This window comes from Lissotriton helveticus, chromosome 4_1 (genome assembly GCF_964261635.1).
Source record: "Lissotriton helveticus chromosome 4_1, aLisHel1.1, whole genome shotgun sequence".
NCBI lineage: Eukaryota > Metazoa > Chordata > Amphibia > Caudata > Salamandridae > Lissotriton > Lissotriton helveticus.
This window is the reverse complement of record NC_136063.1, coordinates 1,632,848,482-1,632,868,336: the sequence shown is the minus strand read 5'-3', so window position 1 is coordinate 1,632,868,336 and position 19,855 is coordinate 1,632,848,482. Positions and strand designations below refer to the sequence as shown.

The 19,855-nt window shown below is 48.5% G+C and overlaps 1 protein-coding gene across 12 annotated transcripts in view; it reads right to left on the bottom strand.

Moving 5' to 3' along the window:
- Positions 1 to 19,855, bottom strand: part of LRRFIP2 (LRR binding FLII interacting protein 2) — a 387,303-nt gene that overhangs the window by 131,665 nt on the left and 235,783 nt on the right. For 8 of the 12 annotated variants that reach the window (XM_078688283.1, XM_078688281.1, XM_078688285.1 and 5 more), the window contains one exon: positions 13,844 to 13,915. The exons of the other annotated variants lie outside the window; for them this stretch is intronic. In XM_078688283.1, coding sequence (XP_078544409.1) covers positions 13,844 to 13,915 — 72 coding nt within the window. The remainder of the gene's footprint in view (positions 1 to 13,843; positions 13,916 to 19,855) is intronic. 12 annotated transcript variants of the gene reach the window in all.

Genomic DNA, 19,855 nt, shown 5'->3' with positions numbered 1-19,855 from the left:
AAACATATGCCACTTGACGACATTCAAAGTCTCCACAAACCCTAAATTAGGACAGCCTATAGAACACTCTTCGCCCCTAAGCTTGTTAATCATATCTACCCTTTTAGAACTTAATTATATACTGTGGACTAATGTACACACTGGCGGTATAATCCTCACCCACACACATCATTTGTTTCAGAAGCACTGAGAAAACATCAAGTGTTAATGGTGCAGATGTCCTTAAGTAAGGGAATACTCTGTTCACTGTCCTCCAATGGGAAACATTATTGTTTTGTCACCCCTTTGTACTAATTTCTCTTTTAACAATTGAAAATCTAAGAGTGGACTCTCCATTATTCCGGATTCCCTACTACATAAATAAAACCAACCGAATAATACAAGCATTGGGAAAGCCTTTAGCTCTCGCCTATGCAAGAGCTATTGCCTTTGCCAATATGTTTTAGCTATAAATATATGCTATACACCAGCATGGATACTGTTCAACATGGATAAAAGTTAGTGGCATAAAGGAGAGTGGCATGGAGAGAAGTGGAGTGTCACTGAGTGGCATAGAGTGTTGTTGAGTGTTATGGAAGGAGTAGTGTCAGAGTAAAAGGGCATAGAGCGGAGTAGAATTGAGTAGAGCACCACAGAGTGGAGTAACAGTGTCGTGAAGTGACATTGAGTGTTGTGAATTGACACTGAGTGGAGTAAAGTAACGTGGAGTGGCATAGAGGGAGTTGCATAGAGTGGAGTAGAGTGTCAGAGTAGCATACAGCAAAGTAGACTGTCGGAGAGTGAAGGTCACAGAGTGGTGTAGGAATGGAATAGCATAGAGTGGCATAAAGTGTAATGGAGTGGAGTGGCATAAAGCGGAGTGGCATAGAGTAGAGGGAGTGGCTTAGAGCGTCAGAGAGGCGTAGAGTATATCAGAGTAGAGTGTTGTGGTTTGGAGTGGCATAGAGTGGAGGGGCGTAGAGTGGCGTAAAGATTCAGAGTGGCATACAGTGATGGAATGGAGTAGCATAGAATTGCCTAGAGTAAGGGGCTTGAACTGGGGGGGCAAGAGTGGGTGGGGGGCGAGAGAGGTGGGGCACGGGGGCAAGAGAGGGGAGAGCAAGAGGGGGGGGCAAGAGTGGAGTAGGAGTTGTCGGTGTAGCGTGTCGGTGTAGCGTGTCGGTGTAGCGTGCCAGAGTAGAGTGCCAGAGTAGAGTGGAGTACGGTAGACAGGGGGGAATTTTCATACAGTGCAGTGGCGTAGAGTGTTACAGAGTATAGTATAGTAGCTTAGAGTACAGTGGAGCAGAGTAGACTCACATAGTGCGCACTGGCTTTCAGTAGTGGTGTAGAGTACTTTGGGGCAGAGGAGTCGAGCAGAGTGGCACAGCGTAGATTGCAATAGCATAAAGTGCAGTGGCGGGGAGTAGAGTGCAGTGGCGGGGAGTAGAGTGCAGTGGAGTAGAGTGCAGTGGAGTAGAGTGCAGTGGAGTAGAGTGCAGTGGCGGGGAGCAGAGTGCAGTGGCATGGAGCAGAATATTTCAGAGCAGAGTGAAGTGGTGCGGAGTGGTGAAGGGTAGAGTGTAGTGGTGCATGACAGAGTGGGGTGGTGCAGAGTGGCATAGAAATCAGAAGCATAGAGTACATTGGTGCAGAGTAGAAAAGAGTAGAGAGCAGCGACAGAGTGCAATGATGTAGACTAGAATGGTGTACAGTGCAATGCCATAGATTGCAGTGGTGTAGAGTATTGCAGAGTAAAGTAAGGTGGCGTAGAGTCCAGGTGCGCAGGGTAGATTGGCATAGTGAAGTGGCCACAGATTACTACCAACACCAGTGATTGACCTAGAAGCAGAGTGGTGGCCGGGGGTGCACTGCGGACTGGTGGTCCGGAGAGTTAGGTCTCGATAGGGGGGGCTACTTGGCTGGCTGCTGCGGAGGCGGCTGGGCTAGGCCCAGTGCGGCTTGTGAGTGGTTAATTTCCGTGAGGGCCGCCTCGCGGTGCCCCTAGTGCGGAGGCCTGGTGTCATCGCGACCCTACATGACTCATCGAGCTCCTAGCTGTTGACCCCAGAGTTTCTTAGAGTGATCAATTTGCTGCACCGCTATGGGTGGAGGACAAGCCTGGCGCCACAAATTCGAAACAAGGCACCTTGGACCAGTATACCACGGCGAAGGGTCCACTTATACCAGACAATGCGGCCCTTTTGGTGGCCATTACAGAGGCCAGGGACACGCTGGATGCCAAGATCGGTGCTGTGGGATAGGAAGTCTCATTCCTGCGGCAGGATCTGAGAAAAGCAGTGGACGGCATCACTGAAGCAGAGACAAGGGTGTCCTCCATGGAGGATACAGTGACTAACTTACAGCAGTGTCTCAATAAGCTGACCGGGATTTCGAAGGAGCTGGCATCCTGGGTAGAAGACGCTTAAGGTCGCGCCAGACGTAACAACCTTCGTTTCGGGGGCTTTCTGGAGGGTTGTGAGGGTAGCTCCATGAACTGCTTTCTCACCCAGTTGCTCACAGATCTCCGACCGGCTGATATTATGTCTACGTGCTTCATGGTTGAGAGGGCCCACGGGTTCCGACGAGAAAGCCACCCCCAGGGGAAAGCCCACGGCCAGTCATTGCCAAGTTACTTAACTGTGCAGACAGAGATGCGGCGTTGTAGCTCGCTAGATCGCATAAGGACAAACTCATCTTCGACTCCAGCCGATCATGATTTTCCCGGACTACACTTGTCTAGTGAAACAGCAAAGACCTTCACAGCAGCAAAACGGAGACTGCGAGATCTTAACATTTCATACATGCTGCTCTATCCCGTCAGGTTACGTGCTGTATATAACTCGAAGACTAATTTCTTCGAAACGCCTGAAGCGGTTTTCGCCTGGACTGACAAGCGAGCCCACTTAAAGTCTCTCTCCCCGCCGCCACTAGAGTCGGACTCTTCAGAGGCTCGCAGCAAAATAGACCGCACAGGACAAAATCGAAGTGGAGGCATCGCTCAGGATCCGACCGTCGCTCCTCCAGCCCTGAGCGGGCATCTTGAACACTCCAATGACTAAGCTACCACAATTTGGTCCCTGCTGACTGTCCTTCATTTGGAACTGCTCCGCTTATTCTGCAACAAGTAGGCGTGGACAATGCGCAATGTGGCTAACCTGCCCTGGACACTTGTACCCCAATGTTAATGTTCAATGGGAAAGTTGGGATCCATTGGAGAGGGGACCCTGGCTCCCTGGTTGGGGTTCTAGGGCGCCCTTCACCGCGACAGATGCTCCTTGTTCTTGGCAGTATCGGGGTGGGGGGAGGGGGAGTTTTCGGGGTTCAGGGTTAAACGGAGTTTAGTTTTAATACATGCGCAGACACACAATCCATCTCTCAGTAGTCTTGCTACCAATGATAAACCTACAAACAATACATGACTACTCCGGCGACTGTTTCCCCATTGGGCGACCTGACCGTGGTATCTTGGAATGTCTGGGGGCTGCTCGGGGTGCTATCCTCAGACAAGCTAAGCGGTACGGAATTGCCATTCTTCTCCTACAGGAGACTCATTTATTGGGCAATAAAGCTCCCTGCCTGGCCAGGTTTGGGTATCAGTTGGTATACCATGCTGGATGTACAAGGGATTCCAGAGGGACAGCTATTCTCATTCACCGCCGCGTTCCCCAAATAATTCTGAATCTAAACTATTAGAAAAAGTACTAGCCGATCTCCTGCAGACCTTTATCCAGGATTTGATCCACCTAGACCAATCTGCCTTTATGCCACACCGAGCCACTCGCCATAACATTCGCCAGGTCTATTATGCCATGGCAATGGCTCCAGAGTTGGGCGGGCCACGCTGCGACCATACTTCTGGCCTATATCGATAAGGCTTTTGATTCTCTCAGCTGAGAGCATCTTTTCTAGCTTTTGGAGGCGTTCAATTTAGGACCACGCTGTCTGGCATACATTCGCCTACTCTATACGGAACCAATGGCCTCAGTGAGTACCCCTGGTCATCTCTCAGCCTTTTTCTAACAGTTGCAGCACAAGGCAGGGTTGCCCCCTGCCCCCACTCTTATTTGCCCTGGGGGTGGAGCCCCTGGCAGTATGGGTTCGCCGGAAACCAGTGCTTCAAGGCTTTGAATGGCCGTGATCAGAACCCGACCGCATTGCGCTATATGTGGAAGATGTCCTATTCTTCATAACAGACCCATGGACCTCTGGACCGCGTATCCTACAGATCCTCATAGTCTTCCGCTAGACCACTGGTCTTCATACCAACCCTTCTAAGTCTGTGTTGTTTCCAGTGTGTGGCCATCAGGGTAGAGGTACATGAGCAGCCCTGTTAACGCACGCAACAGGGATTCTAATATCTGGGTATCTTTATGTCTCCTTGTCCAAAGACTGCATGGGCGCACAACATTAATCCATTTCTTGCCGGCCTCCAAGATGAGACAACAATATGGTCATCTCTACCTCTTTCCCTGTATGGGTGCTCAGCGATATTTAAAATGGTCTCTCTCCCCAGAGTGCTTTATCGGTAACAAAATTTCCCATATCATATACCGCGCTCATGGTTTGCGCAAATAAATGCCATACACAATAAATTCCTGTGGGCTTGGGGGGGCTGTCAGTATGGCCCTACAGACCTGGGTGCAATCTACCTACTGCAGTGGCATTGCTGCGGACGTGTATTCATACTATGTGGCCCCTCACCTATTGGTCATTAACGAATGGTGGTACAATACACCTACAGATTCGGCGTTTGCACTGGAACATGCAACTATGGAAGGGGTCCCCCGTCTTCGGGTAGTATACAGCGCACAGAGCCTCGATTTTCTACCCCATGCTAGCAGAACAAGGATTCAGCTCTGGCAGTATACGGTTCGGCAAATGCAGTGGCATGAGCGTCTGACTCAGGCAACACCCCTATGCCATGGTACATACTTGCGCCAGGTGACAGCGTTAAAGGGGTTCCACCAGTGGGACATGGTCGGCATATCCACACACTGGGACGTTATGCGGGGCACTACCCTAAAGTCCTTCCAACAGTTGCAGGAGGAATTCCAACTCCATAAAACTCAATTCTACAAATACCTCCAATGTCATGCTCTCACCCCCATGCTTCTCACCTTGGAAAATCTTCCAGAGTTTCAGCCTCTGGAGGGCCGCCTCCTCCTGGGCGATTTGCGAGCCCACAAAAGCCGACAGATCTACCAGACACTGACAATACACTCCACTATTACCTTACACAAGACCAGAAGGGGGTGGCAAGATAATAATAGAAACATTTATAGAGCACATGGTTACACTCAGCCAGTGTGTCCCCGCGATACGGTGCAACTGCTCCAATAGCCACAGCCTAACCTAGCCAGTCCTAACTATCCCAGGGGAAAGAGATGAGTTTTCAATTTTTTCCTGAAGGTGTCCTCCTGGGCCTCCATCCGAAGGCTCAAGGGGAGTCTGTTCCATTGCTGAGCAGCCAGGAAGCGGAATGAGCGCCCGCCTATCCTTGCTCTCTTAATCACGGGGACACACACCAAACCTGTCCCCCTTGATCTCAGTTGGCGTGTAGGAAGATAAGAAGTGAGTAACTCAGACAAATAGGAAGGAGCCGTCCCCTGACTAATACGGTGGCAGGAACACAGTGCCTTGAACAAGACCCTTTCTCTTATCAGCAGCCAATGGAGGAGATCCAGTGCTGCCTTCGAAGAGGCCCTTCTCGGGCACATGAGAACCAGACGAGCTGCTGCGTTCTGCACACCCTGTAATCTATGTATACATTTTGTTGTTGCACCTAGATATAAAATATTGCCATAGTCCAGGCGCGATGTCACTAGGGCATGAACCATGGTCTTCCTGGCTGTGGTAGGCAACATGTCTAGGGTTTTACGCAAGCTCCTCAGGACTCCAAAACATGCGCCTGCCACCCGCTTAGTTTGATACTCAAAGGAGAGTTTTGTGTCTAACCATACCCCCAAGTTCTTCGCTGAGCACAGGGCGTAGGGGTGGACCCCAAACTCTGAAGCTACCAGGCCGAAGACCACACCGACGGGGCTCTCCCCACCACAAGCACCTCGGTCTTGTTGCCATTCAATTTCAGGCAGTGGTTATCCATCCATACTGCTCGCTCTTGCAAGCATGCCACAAAGTTGGAGGATGCTGTATCATGCGCCTGTGTCACGGAGACCACCAATTGCGTGTCATCGGCATAGGACACGACCCTCATCCCAAACCCATCAGCAATCTCCACTACAGGAGCCACATAAAGGTTAAACAGGGTTGGGCTCAGGGTCGAAACCTGCGGCACCCCCTGTCTCAGTTTGATGGCTTTTGAATATTGGGAGCACTGCCTCACCTGAAAGCTACGCTCCGACAGAAACGATCTCATCCAACTCAGTGCACTGCCCGACACCCCTCCTTTCCTCAGACACTGCACCAGAGTATGATGGGCAACAGTGTCAAAATCGGCACTTAAATCCAGGATTAAGGCCGCTGTCTAGCCTGCATCCACATATTGCCTGATGGTCTCTATGGCAAAAAGCAGGGCAGATTCCGTTGAGTGCCCGGCCCGGATTCTCGACTGAGTAGAGTGCAGGAGATTGAATTTCCCATATGCGCCGTGAGCTGCAAGTTAACCACTTTCTCCGCCACCTTGGCGAAATACGGCAGAAGAGAGATTGGCCGCAAGTTATCCAGTTGGTCTGGGCGTATATGCGGTTTCTTAGGTAGCTGGAGAACCACAGCTTCCTTCCAGCATCCTGGCACTGTGCTTGTCCTGAATGAGACCTCCACAAGGTGCCTAATGTATGGCTCCAAGATTTCCAAACTCCCTCTAAGCACTTTAGGGGAGGCCGGGTCTCTAGGAGAACCCAATTTAACACTAATACAAATTTTAGTTAACACCTTTGGAGGGGGAACGGTAAGCTGTCCAACCCTTTGCCCTCCTAGGCATACTCTGCCTCTTCCAAGGTCTCCTGTCCTACTTGGGTGGCGTCAGGAAAGGTGGAATAGATTTTCTTTACCTTGTCAGAGAAGAAATCTGCCACACGGTTGCAAAGCTCTTCTGAGCCCACAGCCGGAGCAGCCGAAGTAACTAGGGGGGATATCTCTTTGTAGACCCTGAACAGTTCCCTTGTCGAATTTCCCGCTGACTCAATTCTTTGCAGGTAATAAGCTGCCTTCGTCTTCCTAATGAGCCCATGATACCTCTTCAGCATATCTGTGTATTCCCTCCTCCCCTGATCCGAAAAGTTTTTCCTCCACTGCCTTTCCAGGTGCTTAATGTCTGCTTTCGCCAGTCTCAGGGTGGCGGTATACCAAGGAGCAGATTTTTGTGCTCTTCCCGATGTTTTATGTACCCAGGGGCGGGGTGCTATCTACTGCCTCCGTAATCCGCCTATCCAGATTTCCGCATGCGCTATAGGCATTACTGCCCCCTGGTAGACCACCCTAAGAAAGGGCACTATTAAACTTTTCCTGCGAAAAACCGAAAGATGACATCCCAGACCTGACCGACGATGACTGGGCTGAGGCCATAGCTAGTCCCCGGGGTGCGGCGGTGTCCTCTAGATACCGTCTCATTAAATTTAGATACGTCCATCGTGTTTATTATACACGCCTCCGTCTTTGGAACATGGGGGTTATTACATCCCCCAGTGCTAACGCTGTGAAAAAGAGGAGGGGACGTTTCTACACTCAGTATGGAGTTGTACCGCTATACAGCCCGTCTGGCGTAAAGTCTTGGCTTGTCTGAAAGAGGTGCTGTCCAGGGATCTCTCACACGACCCTAGAATGTTCCTACTCTAGCATGGATGATAAAGGGGGAAATTGATACAAACAACACCTGCTTCTCCTTGCTCTCACTATTGCAAAGGGCGATATTGCTCAGCTGTGGGAGGGGACCAACCCCCCTCCCGACAATAGGGAAATGGCGAAAAGAATTAGACAAATGCATGGGTGCAGAGATAGTGGTCTTCCAGGCGCGGGGCTATCCTCAGAAGCATAGAAAAATTTGGTCTAGATGGGCTACATATCAAGGTATGGACCTCTCCCCCCCCCCACCCACTCCTCCCCCCCACTCCCCCCCTCTTCCTCCCTTCCCTCCCTCTTAAACCTCTTGATGAGCAGTCTTCATCAGTCGTCCCGGGCCATAACACGCTGCATAATGTATTTCTCATTGTGGCTAACACAGATACTCAAACATACCTTAAATGTGGGTGGAATAGAAAGGTCTACATAAAGGTCTTGTTCTTGAATATATGCAAAATGTAGTCAATGATGGTTACAAGCTTGGTACTTTGCCACTATCCTGTCTTAAATTAGCATATGTCGGGCAACAGCCAAAGCGGTACCATAAAAACTCAATAAAATATGTTTTCCCACCAAAAAATGTAAAAAAAACTGTTTTGAAAATGAGGTAACAAGGTAGCTCCCCTAGACCTGCAAATAGCTCCCTTTTAGCACTTCATGTCTTCATTAGGTATTGCAACCATGATTTCATGGTTCACAGATTGTACTGTGTAGCGCTATTTCATTTCACTGCCTTTAACACTACATCTGAAACAAAGCTGTGAGCATATCTCTGTTAGCACACCAGCTGACATTAGATGCATAGTGAAAGAGACATCTTTGGATCCAAGCTCATTACGCAATAGCGAAGACCTGGCAAATCGAAGAGCAAGAGAAGGTAGTGAACAAACTCTTTACGGTGGCTGTGGCCGGGCAAGATGGCCGAGCGGAGGTAATCAGTCTCTGCTCCCGTTCAACGCAGGAATTACAGACGCATAAAAGCCAGCTACCTGCACCGCAACTACCGCTGAGATTATCCCCCGAGAGCCCCCACATCAGGGCATGTGAGGAATCCGTGATCTTGGTGCGTGCTAGCCCTGGGGAGTCGCACAAGGCAGATATCTCTATGTAGCTCACATAGCAGAGCCTTTACTACAGGAGACATGAGATCAACACACAGTTTCCAGAGACGGCATGGGGGGGATCACCATTATACAGTTGGTTCTCACTATAGGCTCCTGGAAAGTGAAGGGCTTCAACTCGCCACAAAAATGACAAAAGATAGGGAAATATCTTACTGATTATCACCTAGATATAGTAGCCATTCAGGAGACACATCTGTCTAGAGCAGAGGAAACTCGCTTCTGAGACAAACAATATCCGCTGCTATATAGTGCCTCCTTACTTACTAAACTTTGGGGTGTTGCAATTCTTTTCCATACGGCCACGAGATTTCACCCCACTGACACCCGATCAGATAGGGATGGAAGGTGGATCATGGTTAAGGGCATCCTGATGGGTAAACTCTGCATGTTCAATGCGCTCTACGCACCCAACACGGGGCAGGCAGCCTTTTTACATACGATAACGGGGAAAATACAGGACTTTGAATAAGGACCAACAATCTTATTGGAGGATTTCAATTTGACCTGGCAGACAGATTTAGACAGCACACACCCCCACAGACCGGAAGCTAGCTCCTTCTCCTCAGAGACTAGACAACTAATACAGGATATGGACCTTAGGGATGAATGGGGCACTCTCTATCCCCAGACACTAGACTATACTTTCTATTCTCATGTACATCGCACGTACTCCCGGCTCGACTACATTTTCATTAGCCAAAACCTACTGGGAATTCTCTGGGAGGCCAAGATCTTCCCACTTTCCGTGTCAGACCACTGCCTGGTCTCGATTTGCCTGGGGTGGAGTAATATCATGCCCACCACTCTCAAATGGTACTTCCCAGCCTCACTTACGAGGGATAGGGAACTCGGTACTGAACTATGGGACACAATCATAGATTTCTGTGCTATGAACCCACCTGCAGACACCTCAGTGTTGAATAACGGGGAAGGCTTCAAAGCGTTTATCAGAGGTAAATGTATAGCACTCAACTCCACCCTGAATAAACAACGGACTAAAGAGACAATAGACCTGGAATCTGAGTTGGCGCCAGCAGAAACACACCATGAACACAACCCTACTAGACAATCCTTGCGCTCGCTTAACTTTTAACGGAGGAAACTTAGAGCCATCAACAACAACAGGGCAGAACTCACACTCTTGAAATTACGTCAACTCTCCTATTCCCAGGGAATTAAAATTGGGAGGCACTTCGCTCAGCAGCTGAAGGAAAAATGGGAACGAGAATACATAGGGAGAAACCAGGACAGGCAAGGAGGACTGACCCACAAACACGGAAAAGGACGATATTTTCGGCTTCTTCTACAAGTCCCTTTACACAGAGGAACCGCGAGCTACCAACAGGCAAAATAGCTACCTTCAGACCCTGCAGTTCCCCCAGGTCTCGCGGGAATGGAATGACAAACTTATAGCCCCCATAACAGCAGAAGAGGTAAATTAAGCTATCAAATCCCTAAAACCTCACAAAGCTCCAGGCCCAGATGGGTTCACGGGCCAATTCTACAAAACCTTTGCTCCGGACCTTCTGCCACATCTTACACACCTTTTCAATACAATGGGGGAGGAAGGTGAAGTCACTCCCTCGACGGCAGAGGCTGTGGTCACAGTTACTCCCAAGCAGGGGAAGAACCCACAGATGTGTGCTTCATACCACCCAATCCTAATCCACCCGGATCAATCCGGCTTTATTAAAGGCTGCCAGACGCGCGATAACACCAGATGCATAGTGCATTTTATTGAGAAAGCCAACAAACTAAAGAGTCCAGCAGTACTGGTCGGGCTGGATGCGGAGAAGGCTTTTGACAGGGTTGATGGCCATTCCTTTTTAAAACGCTTAAGCACTTTGGGTTCGCCAACAAACTTATTACCAGGATTAGAGCTAATTACGTTCGCCCCTGTTCTAGAGTGAATGGTATCCTGTCGACTCCCTTCGCTCTGACCAGGGGCACCTGCCAGGGGTGCCCGTTGTCGCCCCCAATGTTCGCCCTTAGCATTGAACTGCTGGCCATGTACATTTGCGCGGCCCCAGAGATAAAGAGAATACATTTTAGTGGTGATACTTATAAAATTACACTCTTTGCTGATGACATGTTGTTGTCCCTTATTGAACCTGCCACCTCTCTCCCCGCGCTTCAAACCAAACTTGCAAGGTTCAAAGATGTAGCGGGGTTTAAGGTCAACATAGATACATCCTATACACTTAATCTCACAGTCCCAGAGAGTGAGGTCAGGGAGTTACAGGCGCACACCTTGTTACAATGGACCTCATGTTCTCTCCAATACCTGGGAGTTCAATTGACACCACGGGTGGAACGGTTATATAGGGATAATTTCCCACCTTATCTTTTACGACTCCAGGCGGACCTTGTGCGCTGGAAGCCACTCTTTATATTCTGGTTAGGCCGCATACTCGCAGTAAAAAGGACAGTGCTCCCTAAACTCTTGTACCTTTTTCAGGCCCTAGCCATTGAACTCGACAAAGACTTCCTCCCTAAAGTTAGGTCCCTGATAACGCGGTTCGTATGGCAGGGAGGACAAGCACGTTTTTCTTTTTACATCCTGAGGACGGAGGAGGGGGGGGTGGGTCTCCCTGACTTTAGCCTCTACTGTAAAGCGGCCCAACTGCGGGTAGTGACGGAATGGACCAAACGGGAGTCCGAGAAACACTGGCTCTATATGGGCAGAGCTATTGCAGGAAGGTCGATCTGGGACCTCATATGGCGGCCCAGGAGGGAGAGACCCGAGAATGCCTACATTAGCACCCCTACCCGGAACACCCTGAGAGTATGGGACTCCGTATGAGGGAAAGACCAGTGGACCATATTCCCCTCACCATATACACCTCTTCATTTTAACCCAGCTTCCCCCCGCCCCCCAGCTCTTCGAGATGAACCCTTTGAACTCCTGCAGGGAGGGTGGGTGTAAGGCATTGACTCATCTATTCAATAATTCTGATCTTCTTACTTTCGATAATTGCATGAGGGATTATGGGCTTGGCCCCCACTGAACATTTTCACTACATTCAATTTAAACACTGGGCCCTCACACCCAATTTCCATGGAGCGGCCACACACCCACTCACGAAGTTTGAAACATATACACAGAACATAGACTATGAACAGAGGGATTTCCTGTTTATATATACGTATCTACTTACCTTTGCACATTCTCCGAGGCCGCGTTATATGACCATGTGGGAAGCAATATTACGAGACATTCACGATAGGGCGTTGACGGGGCTCTGGTTGGACATCATGAAATTCAATCATTCTATAGAGCTACGGGAAGCCCACCTTAAAACAATGATGGACTGGTACCTGTATCCTGCCAAACTCTAAAAATATTCCAGAACACATCAGACACATGTTGGAGAGGGTGTGGGTTATTGGGTGACTTCCAACATATGTGGTGGGACTGCCCTGTCATACGGCCCTTCTGGGAGGAAATCCTCGCGCAAATCAAAGATATCCTATTGCGACCACTATGGCAGAGACTATCCTGGGTCTCCGTGACCCCTCTCTCACACATCAAACCACGGCTGATAAGGACATTGTGAGGAAATGCATTGGGGCGGCGAAGGTAGTGATAGCGGTGGCTTGGAAAAAGAGGGAGGCCCCTGCCATCTCACTATGGCATTCTAGGCTCTGGATGCTGATTTATTCAGAGATGATTATAAAATATTGGAATACCGATGGGGTCCGCTGGTTACTTTCCTCACAAGGGGATTACCATTGCCAGTTTGTCCCGTCTCTACCAGAGAAATGCATCTCTTTCAATTTTAATCAACGTGTGGAAGGCGTACAGACGAAACCCGTCACAAAAGAAAGACGGGTTATAGATATATCTTCCCTTTTAGGATAAGCCTACTCCTCGCCTGTATAAGTTTGGAATCTGTACTTGTTCTTGCAGATCCTTTTTTGTGGGGGGTGGGTGGGGGGGGGGGGGGGAGAACAGGTGGACATATCTGTCTAGAAGCCTGTATCAACCCTGGACTCTTTATTCTGCCATGCTGTGTAAGCTTATCTTTATGTACCATCTGTCTGAATTGTTTCGCAGTATATGTAAAATGCTAATAAACATACGTTTGACCAAAAAATCCTCTTTACCTAAGCAACTTGATTCCCACAAAGAGCGATCACTTATTGTGTGAAGGGCCACCACTCCTTTAATGGAACAGCCATCTTCGAATGTGACTATAGAATAGTAATCTATTGCTGCTGAGAATTCTTCTCCGCTAAATAGATTTACATTTTGGAAATTCAAAGTGAATTCTGCAGTTATTCAATGACAGGGAAAACATTTGGCATCCTTAAGTCAAACATTAAAAACGGAATAAGAACCACAGAAAAACTAACTTCATGACAGAAACATAGAACATACATTTTCCCAAACAAGAATAAGAATCACAATAAGAATCACATCGCTTAACACAAGCTATAGAAATGCTAGCTATGAATCTCAAAATTAGGATAGACTGTACTTTAATGCCTTAAGATCATGTATGTAAGGAATCGAAGTGATGAGAACAGACATCTGGCTTTAGTGGTAATTATTAAAAATGTATTGTCATCCATTAGGGAATAATTAATATGACGACCTTAATTTAAATTAAAAAAAAAAACAGTGCAAGAGGCAATGCACAAGAGTCATCTTAACAGTTATTCCCTTGTGTTCTTTGATGTGACATTAAGAAGGAGTAAACACCTGGAGTAAAACGTACTTTATTTAAATTTGAAAACAAAAATGAAAAACTGCACGATATACGCGAGCCATCTCAAGTAATACTTTGTAAGCCAAGCACATGCTTTACAGATAAATTTTAAAAAGTTAGTAAAGCAATTTTCAGAAAGTTAGAAGAACTGGTGAAATTACCATCAACCATATTTGCATAGACAGAATGCATGCTTGGGATGGATGATGAGGAATGGGGCCCTGATACCTTTAGTTCTTTAAGTCCCTGCATGTATCTCCCTTCTACATCTTGTATCTGGTCCTTAAGATCATAGATATCCTGTAGGGCATAGGGAATGAACCAATTAAAAAACAAATAAACAAAAGAAAATAAACACAATTGTGAATGAAAAAACACTGATTTTAAGAACTCCGCCGCTGAAAACTATAAAACATGTTTATCTATTTTACAACATAAAACTAAATCTTTTGGGGTATGTGACAGATAACACAAACAATACACAGCTAATCAATTTGTTAAATTCTTCTATGACATAAAACATATAACATTGCTTGTAAACTACTAAGAAATATTTCCACACACTGGAACATGTGCATCACTTAGGTAAAGTCCAATGAGATGCACCTCTTCCTAGTTTAGGCAAAAAAGAGAAATGTGCAAAGTGCCTTTTGTAAAATGAGGAAATAAGAAAGAAGGATATAATTGGTCCACATGTTACAGGGTTTGAAATATCAGGAAGGGATGAAATATAATTTCTGTGGCAGCTACCTTTTGGACTATACTGTGGGTAAAGGACAAGGTCCATGAATAATAGCAGGGAAGAAAGGCAAGCAACAAGACATTTTTCAATTCCCCGTATAATGTGGCAGGCAATGTGGAAACAAACAGTGAAGGGTAGTAGGCCTGTAGGATGTGGCCTATGGTCACAAAAATTACAAGGATAACAAGTCAAACCGATATGAGGAAGTGCATCCTACACCCGAGAAAAGCATCACTTTGAAAGCACTGCCAGCACCAGGTGTTGCCTCCGCATCTGGAATTTGTCATTAGTATGTTTGTAGAGCAATTTGAGATGGTCAATATAAAATTTGCCAACACTTGCCGCCAGACAGAAATCCACATCACCAGTGTCGCCCTCGTTAGGTCTTCAGGCACTCCGCTGCTCCTCCCTGTCAACCATTATTACGGTTACACTACTCACCATCCTCATTATGCTCACATCTAGGGCATGTGTGCATCCAAAACAAAATAATAATTAAATAACAAAACAAAGGTAACAAACCTGTTTGCTACTCCTCAAAATGCCATTTGTGAAGGCAAACGGACCATCAATTAAGAAATATAATCAACTTGAGTGGATTTCTTCAAAGAGTGAGCCTACGTACAAATACTTTGCTAATATTAACAAATACAATGCATTCAGCGATCAGAAAGCCATATCAGATTTACAAAAAGCAGCAACGACAAAAGTACAAAGAAATAAAACGAATGGGCACCTACTTAAGACGTTCAATAAACCGAATCAGTATTAGGATGCAAGGCATTGGAAATAATTTAAAAATGAAGATCTGGGCAGAGCAACTCTGTATATATTTACCTTAACGTGACTCTCTTACCCTCAGTCCTTAACAGTTTGGCATAATCAACTTGTGAACATCCTTGCCAACTATTGGTCTGACCAAACAGTTCTACTTGGCTGTTTAATACAGAGGTTTTGCATGATAGTACTGCATATATACTCGTGGTTATCACACAAGGCACCCTATTCTGTAAGGTGTGCAAGCACTCACTGATGCCCTTATATGTCAAAAAGATAAGACAATTAGTGTGTGATTTGTGAATAATTATAGAAGGGTCTGCAGAGAGGCTCAGACACTGAGTAAAAGCATAGGACATAGAATAACAGATTCACTATAAAATGAACATTAGCAGACTCTAAGGTCGTTGCAGTTTACAACTTCTGAGAAGATTCTACAGCATTTAAGACAGGAGATGTAAGATGAAGGTATCATTGGGCTTCTTAAGCCTAGGTAAGATGCCGCAGTGAAAAAGGTAGTGTAAGCCAAGGGAGCACCCTGGTAAAGGTCTCCAACAGGAACATGACAGGAAAGCTCCAACAGTGCCCTGGCATTGAATGAGTTTGGGCTTCATCTAGACTGCAAATGAGTGATGAAACAGGTTACGCCTCTGGGCATGGTAGTTTAGAAGGCACTTGTTCGGCCTCATGACTGCAAAGCTCACAAGAAGATGATCTGAATACTTCAAGTCTTTGGTCCTATGAAGATATGAGTGCAGTGCTTGCATACCTTTCAAAATATGGGGAGTCTCTTCAGCTGAGGAGGCATGGAAACAGTTGGTAAATGACATTTCTTTGTTCATGTAAAACGTCAACAATACTTTCAAAATGAAAGAGAAGGCCAGGCCCTGAGGATGACTCAGTTCTTCTGAAAAGTTACAAACTAGGGCAACTGCCGTGAAGCTTATTTACACAGATCTAGCCAGTAGAAATGGTTTTTCGCCGGAAAGGAATGCCAATTTTCAAGATGCCATTGGCTCAAAAGACATGCGAATCAGCCTGGCGAGAACCAATTTAAGGTTGTAGGAGGCACCATGGCACCATGGCAGAAGTAAAAAAAAAATTTATTTTTTAAATACACCTGAACTTTCAGATGCTTTTTGATTATCCGAGTGCCTTTAGAAAAAGCTTAACAAACCCTGCTAGGGGAGATTTCAGTGGCCTTGAGGTAGGTCTTCTTAGTGTCTACCTGCACCCTATCAATCAATCAGGTGTTTGTTAAGCGCGACTACTCACCCATAAGGGTCTCAAGTCGCTGGGGGAAGGGAGGGGAGGAAAGGAAGTAGTGGTGGTGGTGGGGGGTCAGCAGGCTCCATTCCATCAGGGGGGGGGGAAATGCGGGTCTGTCAAAGAGCCAGGCCTTGAGGTTTCTTGCGTAAATAGGGAGCGATGTCTGAGGTGGAGAGGAAGGGCGTTCCAGGCTCGGGCCGCGAGGAAGGAGTGGCCTCCCAATCTGGTCTTTCTTTTCTGATGTGGGAAACCACGGCGTAGGAGAGCTGGGCTGATCGTAGGGTCCTCTGGGGTGCGTGGAATTTGAGTCGGCTGTTCAGGTATGCTGGTCCGGTGTCGTGGAGGGCCTTGTGGGCATGGGTGAGCATCTTGAAGGTGACTCTAACTTTGATAGGGAGCCAGTGGAGTGTGCGCAGGTGCTGGGAGATGTGGCAGTGTCTTGGCAGGTCGAGGACGGCAGCATTCTGGATGTTCTGTAGCTTGGGGTGAGATTTTTGTTTATTCCGGCGTAAAGTGCGTTGCCGTAGTCGAGTCTGCTGGTGATAAGGGCGTGAGTGGCGGTCTTTCTGTGTCTATGGGGGATTCATTTGAAGGTCTTACGTAGGAGGCGGAGGACTAGACAGAGTTGAACTGGCGGTCCATTTTGAGCTCCGAGTCCAGGATGATTCCCAGGGTGCATGCGTGGTCCGTGGGGGTGGCCGGGCTTCCGAGAGCAGGGGGGCCACCAGGTGTCGTTCCAGGCATTGGGGTTTGGGCCCATGATGAGTACTTCTGTTTTGTTGTTTAGTTGTAGGAAGCAGTTTGTCATCCATTTGGCGACGGCTTCCATGCCTTCTCGAACATTTTGGCTAGTGGTATTGGGTTCGTTGGATAGGGAGAGGATGCGTTGGATGTCATCTGCGCAGGACACAATGTTGAGTCCGTAGGTTCTGACGATGGGGGCGAGTGGAGCCATGTAGACGTTGAAGAGTGTAGGGCTGAGGGAGGATACCTGGGGAACTCCGCAGGTGGTAGGTGTAGGGTCCGAGAGGAAAGGGGGGGGAGGGAGGGAGGGAATCTGACCCGCTGCGATCTGACAGAGAGGAAGAAGCGGATCCAGTTGAGGGCCTAGTCTTGGATCCCTGCGTTGTGGAGTCGACGTATTAGGGTGCAGTGAGAGACTGTCGAACGCTGCTGAGAGGTCGAGGAGGATGAGGGCTGCTGTTTCTCCTTTGTTCAGTAGGGTGCGCATGTCGTCTGTTGCAGTGAGAAGGGCGGTTTCCATACTGTGGTAAATTCTGAAGCCGGATTGGGAGGAGTCGAGGATGTTGTGCTCTTCGATGAATGTGGCGAGTTGGCTGTTGATGGCTTTCTCGATGGGAACGGGAGCAGGGAGATGGGTTTGTAGTTTTTAAAGACGGTGAGGTCCGCCGAGGGTTTCTTCAGGAGGGGGTTGACCTCAGCGTATTTCCAGTTGTCGGGGAACGTGGTGGTTGCCAGGGAGCGGTTGATGGTGTGGCAGAGCATGGGTGCGATGGTGTCGGGGGCTGTTGAAAATGTGGTGGGGGCAGGGTTCTGTGGGGGCCCGGAGTGGATTGACTTCATCGTCTTCAGTGTGTCTTCGGTGGTGAGGGCTGTCCAGTTGTCAATCGCTGGCTTCAGGGTGTTGGGGGTGGTTGGTGAGGGTTTAGTGTGTTTGTTGTCTTTGTCGAAGTTGTCGTAGATGCTCTTGATTTTGTGGTGGAAAAAGGGGCTGAGTTTGTCGCAGAGGTCTTGTAAGGGAGGGATGTCGGTGGACTCACTGGTGGGTTGGGCGAACTCCTTGATGATGTTGAAGAGTTCTTAGCTGTTTTTTTTTTTTTGTAGAGTTTTATATAGCGCGAACTAGACCCGAACCGAATCAGGTATCAGAGCGCTTTACATAGCACGAGTTACGTTTCACATGAGGACACACACTTTCATTTTTTTTTTTCTTCAGGCACGGGGAGTTGAAGTGATTTGCCCAGAATCACAGGAGGTTTTTGGCGTCGTTACCGAGACTCGAACCCAGATGTTGTGCGCGTGAGTGGAGATTCTGTCTTCAAATGCTTTTTTCCTCGGTTTTCTACTGAGTTGGTGGTGGGCACTGGTGGCAGCTCTGAAGTTGTTGTGGGCTTCTGCGGATTTGGTGTTCCTCCAGGCCTTTTCAAGGTGGCAGCAAGTGCATCTGGACTCTCGAAGTTCGGTGGTAAACCAACTGGCTTTCTTGGCGTGGGTGTTGTTGTTTTTCTTGAGTGGGACTATGGTGTAGGCGCTGTCGGAGATCCATCTGTGCAAGGTTTGGGCTGCGGTGTTGTGGTCATCGTTTTCCGCAATGGTTGGAGTGGAGTTGCTGAATGATGAGGTTAGCTGGTTGTCGGTGATTCTGGTCCAGTTTCTTCATGGGAGAAGGTGCAGGTGTCTGTGGATGGTGGGTGTTCCGAAGGTGAAGTGGACGCATCTATGGGCAGTCCATGGGAGTTTGGTGGTGTGGCTGAAGGTGATGGAGTTACCGGTTGTGAAGAGGGTGTTGAGGGTGTGTCATGCTGAGTGCGTGAGTTTGGTCACGATCTGGCGGAGTCCAATGTTGTGGAGGTTGTCCAGGAGGGATGTGGTGCTGGGACCCCGTTGGTTGTTGAGGTCACCCAGAACGGGGTAGTTGGTGGACACGATGGCATGCGGGGATATGATGTCCGTGATGGAGTTAGTGAGAATTCTGCAGGGGCCAGGGTGTCGGTAGATGAGGGTTCCTCAGAGGGTGGTGGGTGCTCCATCAGGTCTGTGGGCGCGTCAGGAAGTGTGCTCAGGCGGAGGGTAGATTTGTGGGCGATGGCGATTCCTCCTGCCGGGCGGGTGGAGTGGTCCTTCCTGGAGATCTTGTATCCTTGGGGAATGGCGATGGCGATGGCCGGTCCCGAAGTGGTGTTTGTCCATGTTTCGGTGAAGAACGCTACATCCCGGGATGTGCCGTCGAGGAGGTCCCAGATTTTGGTGGCGTGTTTGTGGAGGGATCGGACGTTGAGGAGGATGCATTGCAGGGTCTTCGGTTGGGTTGTGGTCTTGTGAGCGGGTTGCACCGGGTCCGTGGTCTTGGCGGTGCTGCAGGTGTGCCGGCAGCGGTGACAGCTGCATGGTCCCTGGGTGTCGGCTGGTGATGCTAGCTTGCCGTTGTTGTTGCGTACTGGGTTGAGAGCGTGGAGTGCCGCTGGGTCGTAGCGTTGGTCTTGGACGGACTTGCAAAGCGTGCCCGCTGCCACCATTAAGTATGGGCCAGGGCTGGACAGCTGGGAGGAGGGGGCGGGGAGGGGAGCTGGATTGGGCCGGTCGCGTTGGTAGTGCTGGGGGGGCTGCGGGGCAGCCGGGGCAGGGGAAAAAGGGCAGAAAGAGGCAAAAAGAGTGGAAATGAGGCAGTGAAAGGTGCAAGAAAAGTGGGGGAAAGACAGAAGGAGAGTGAG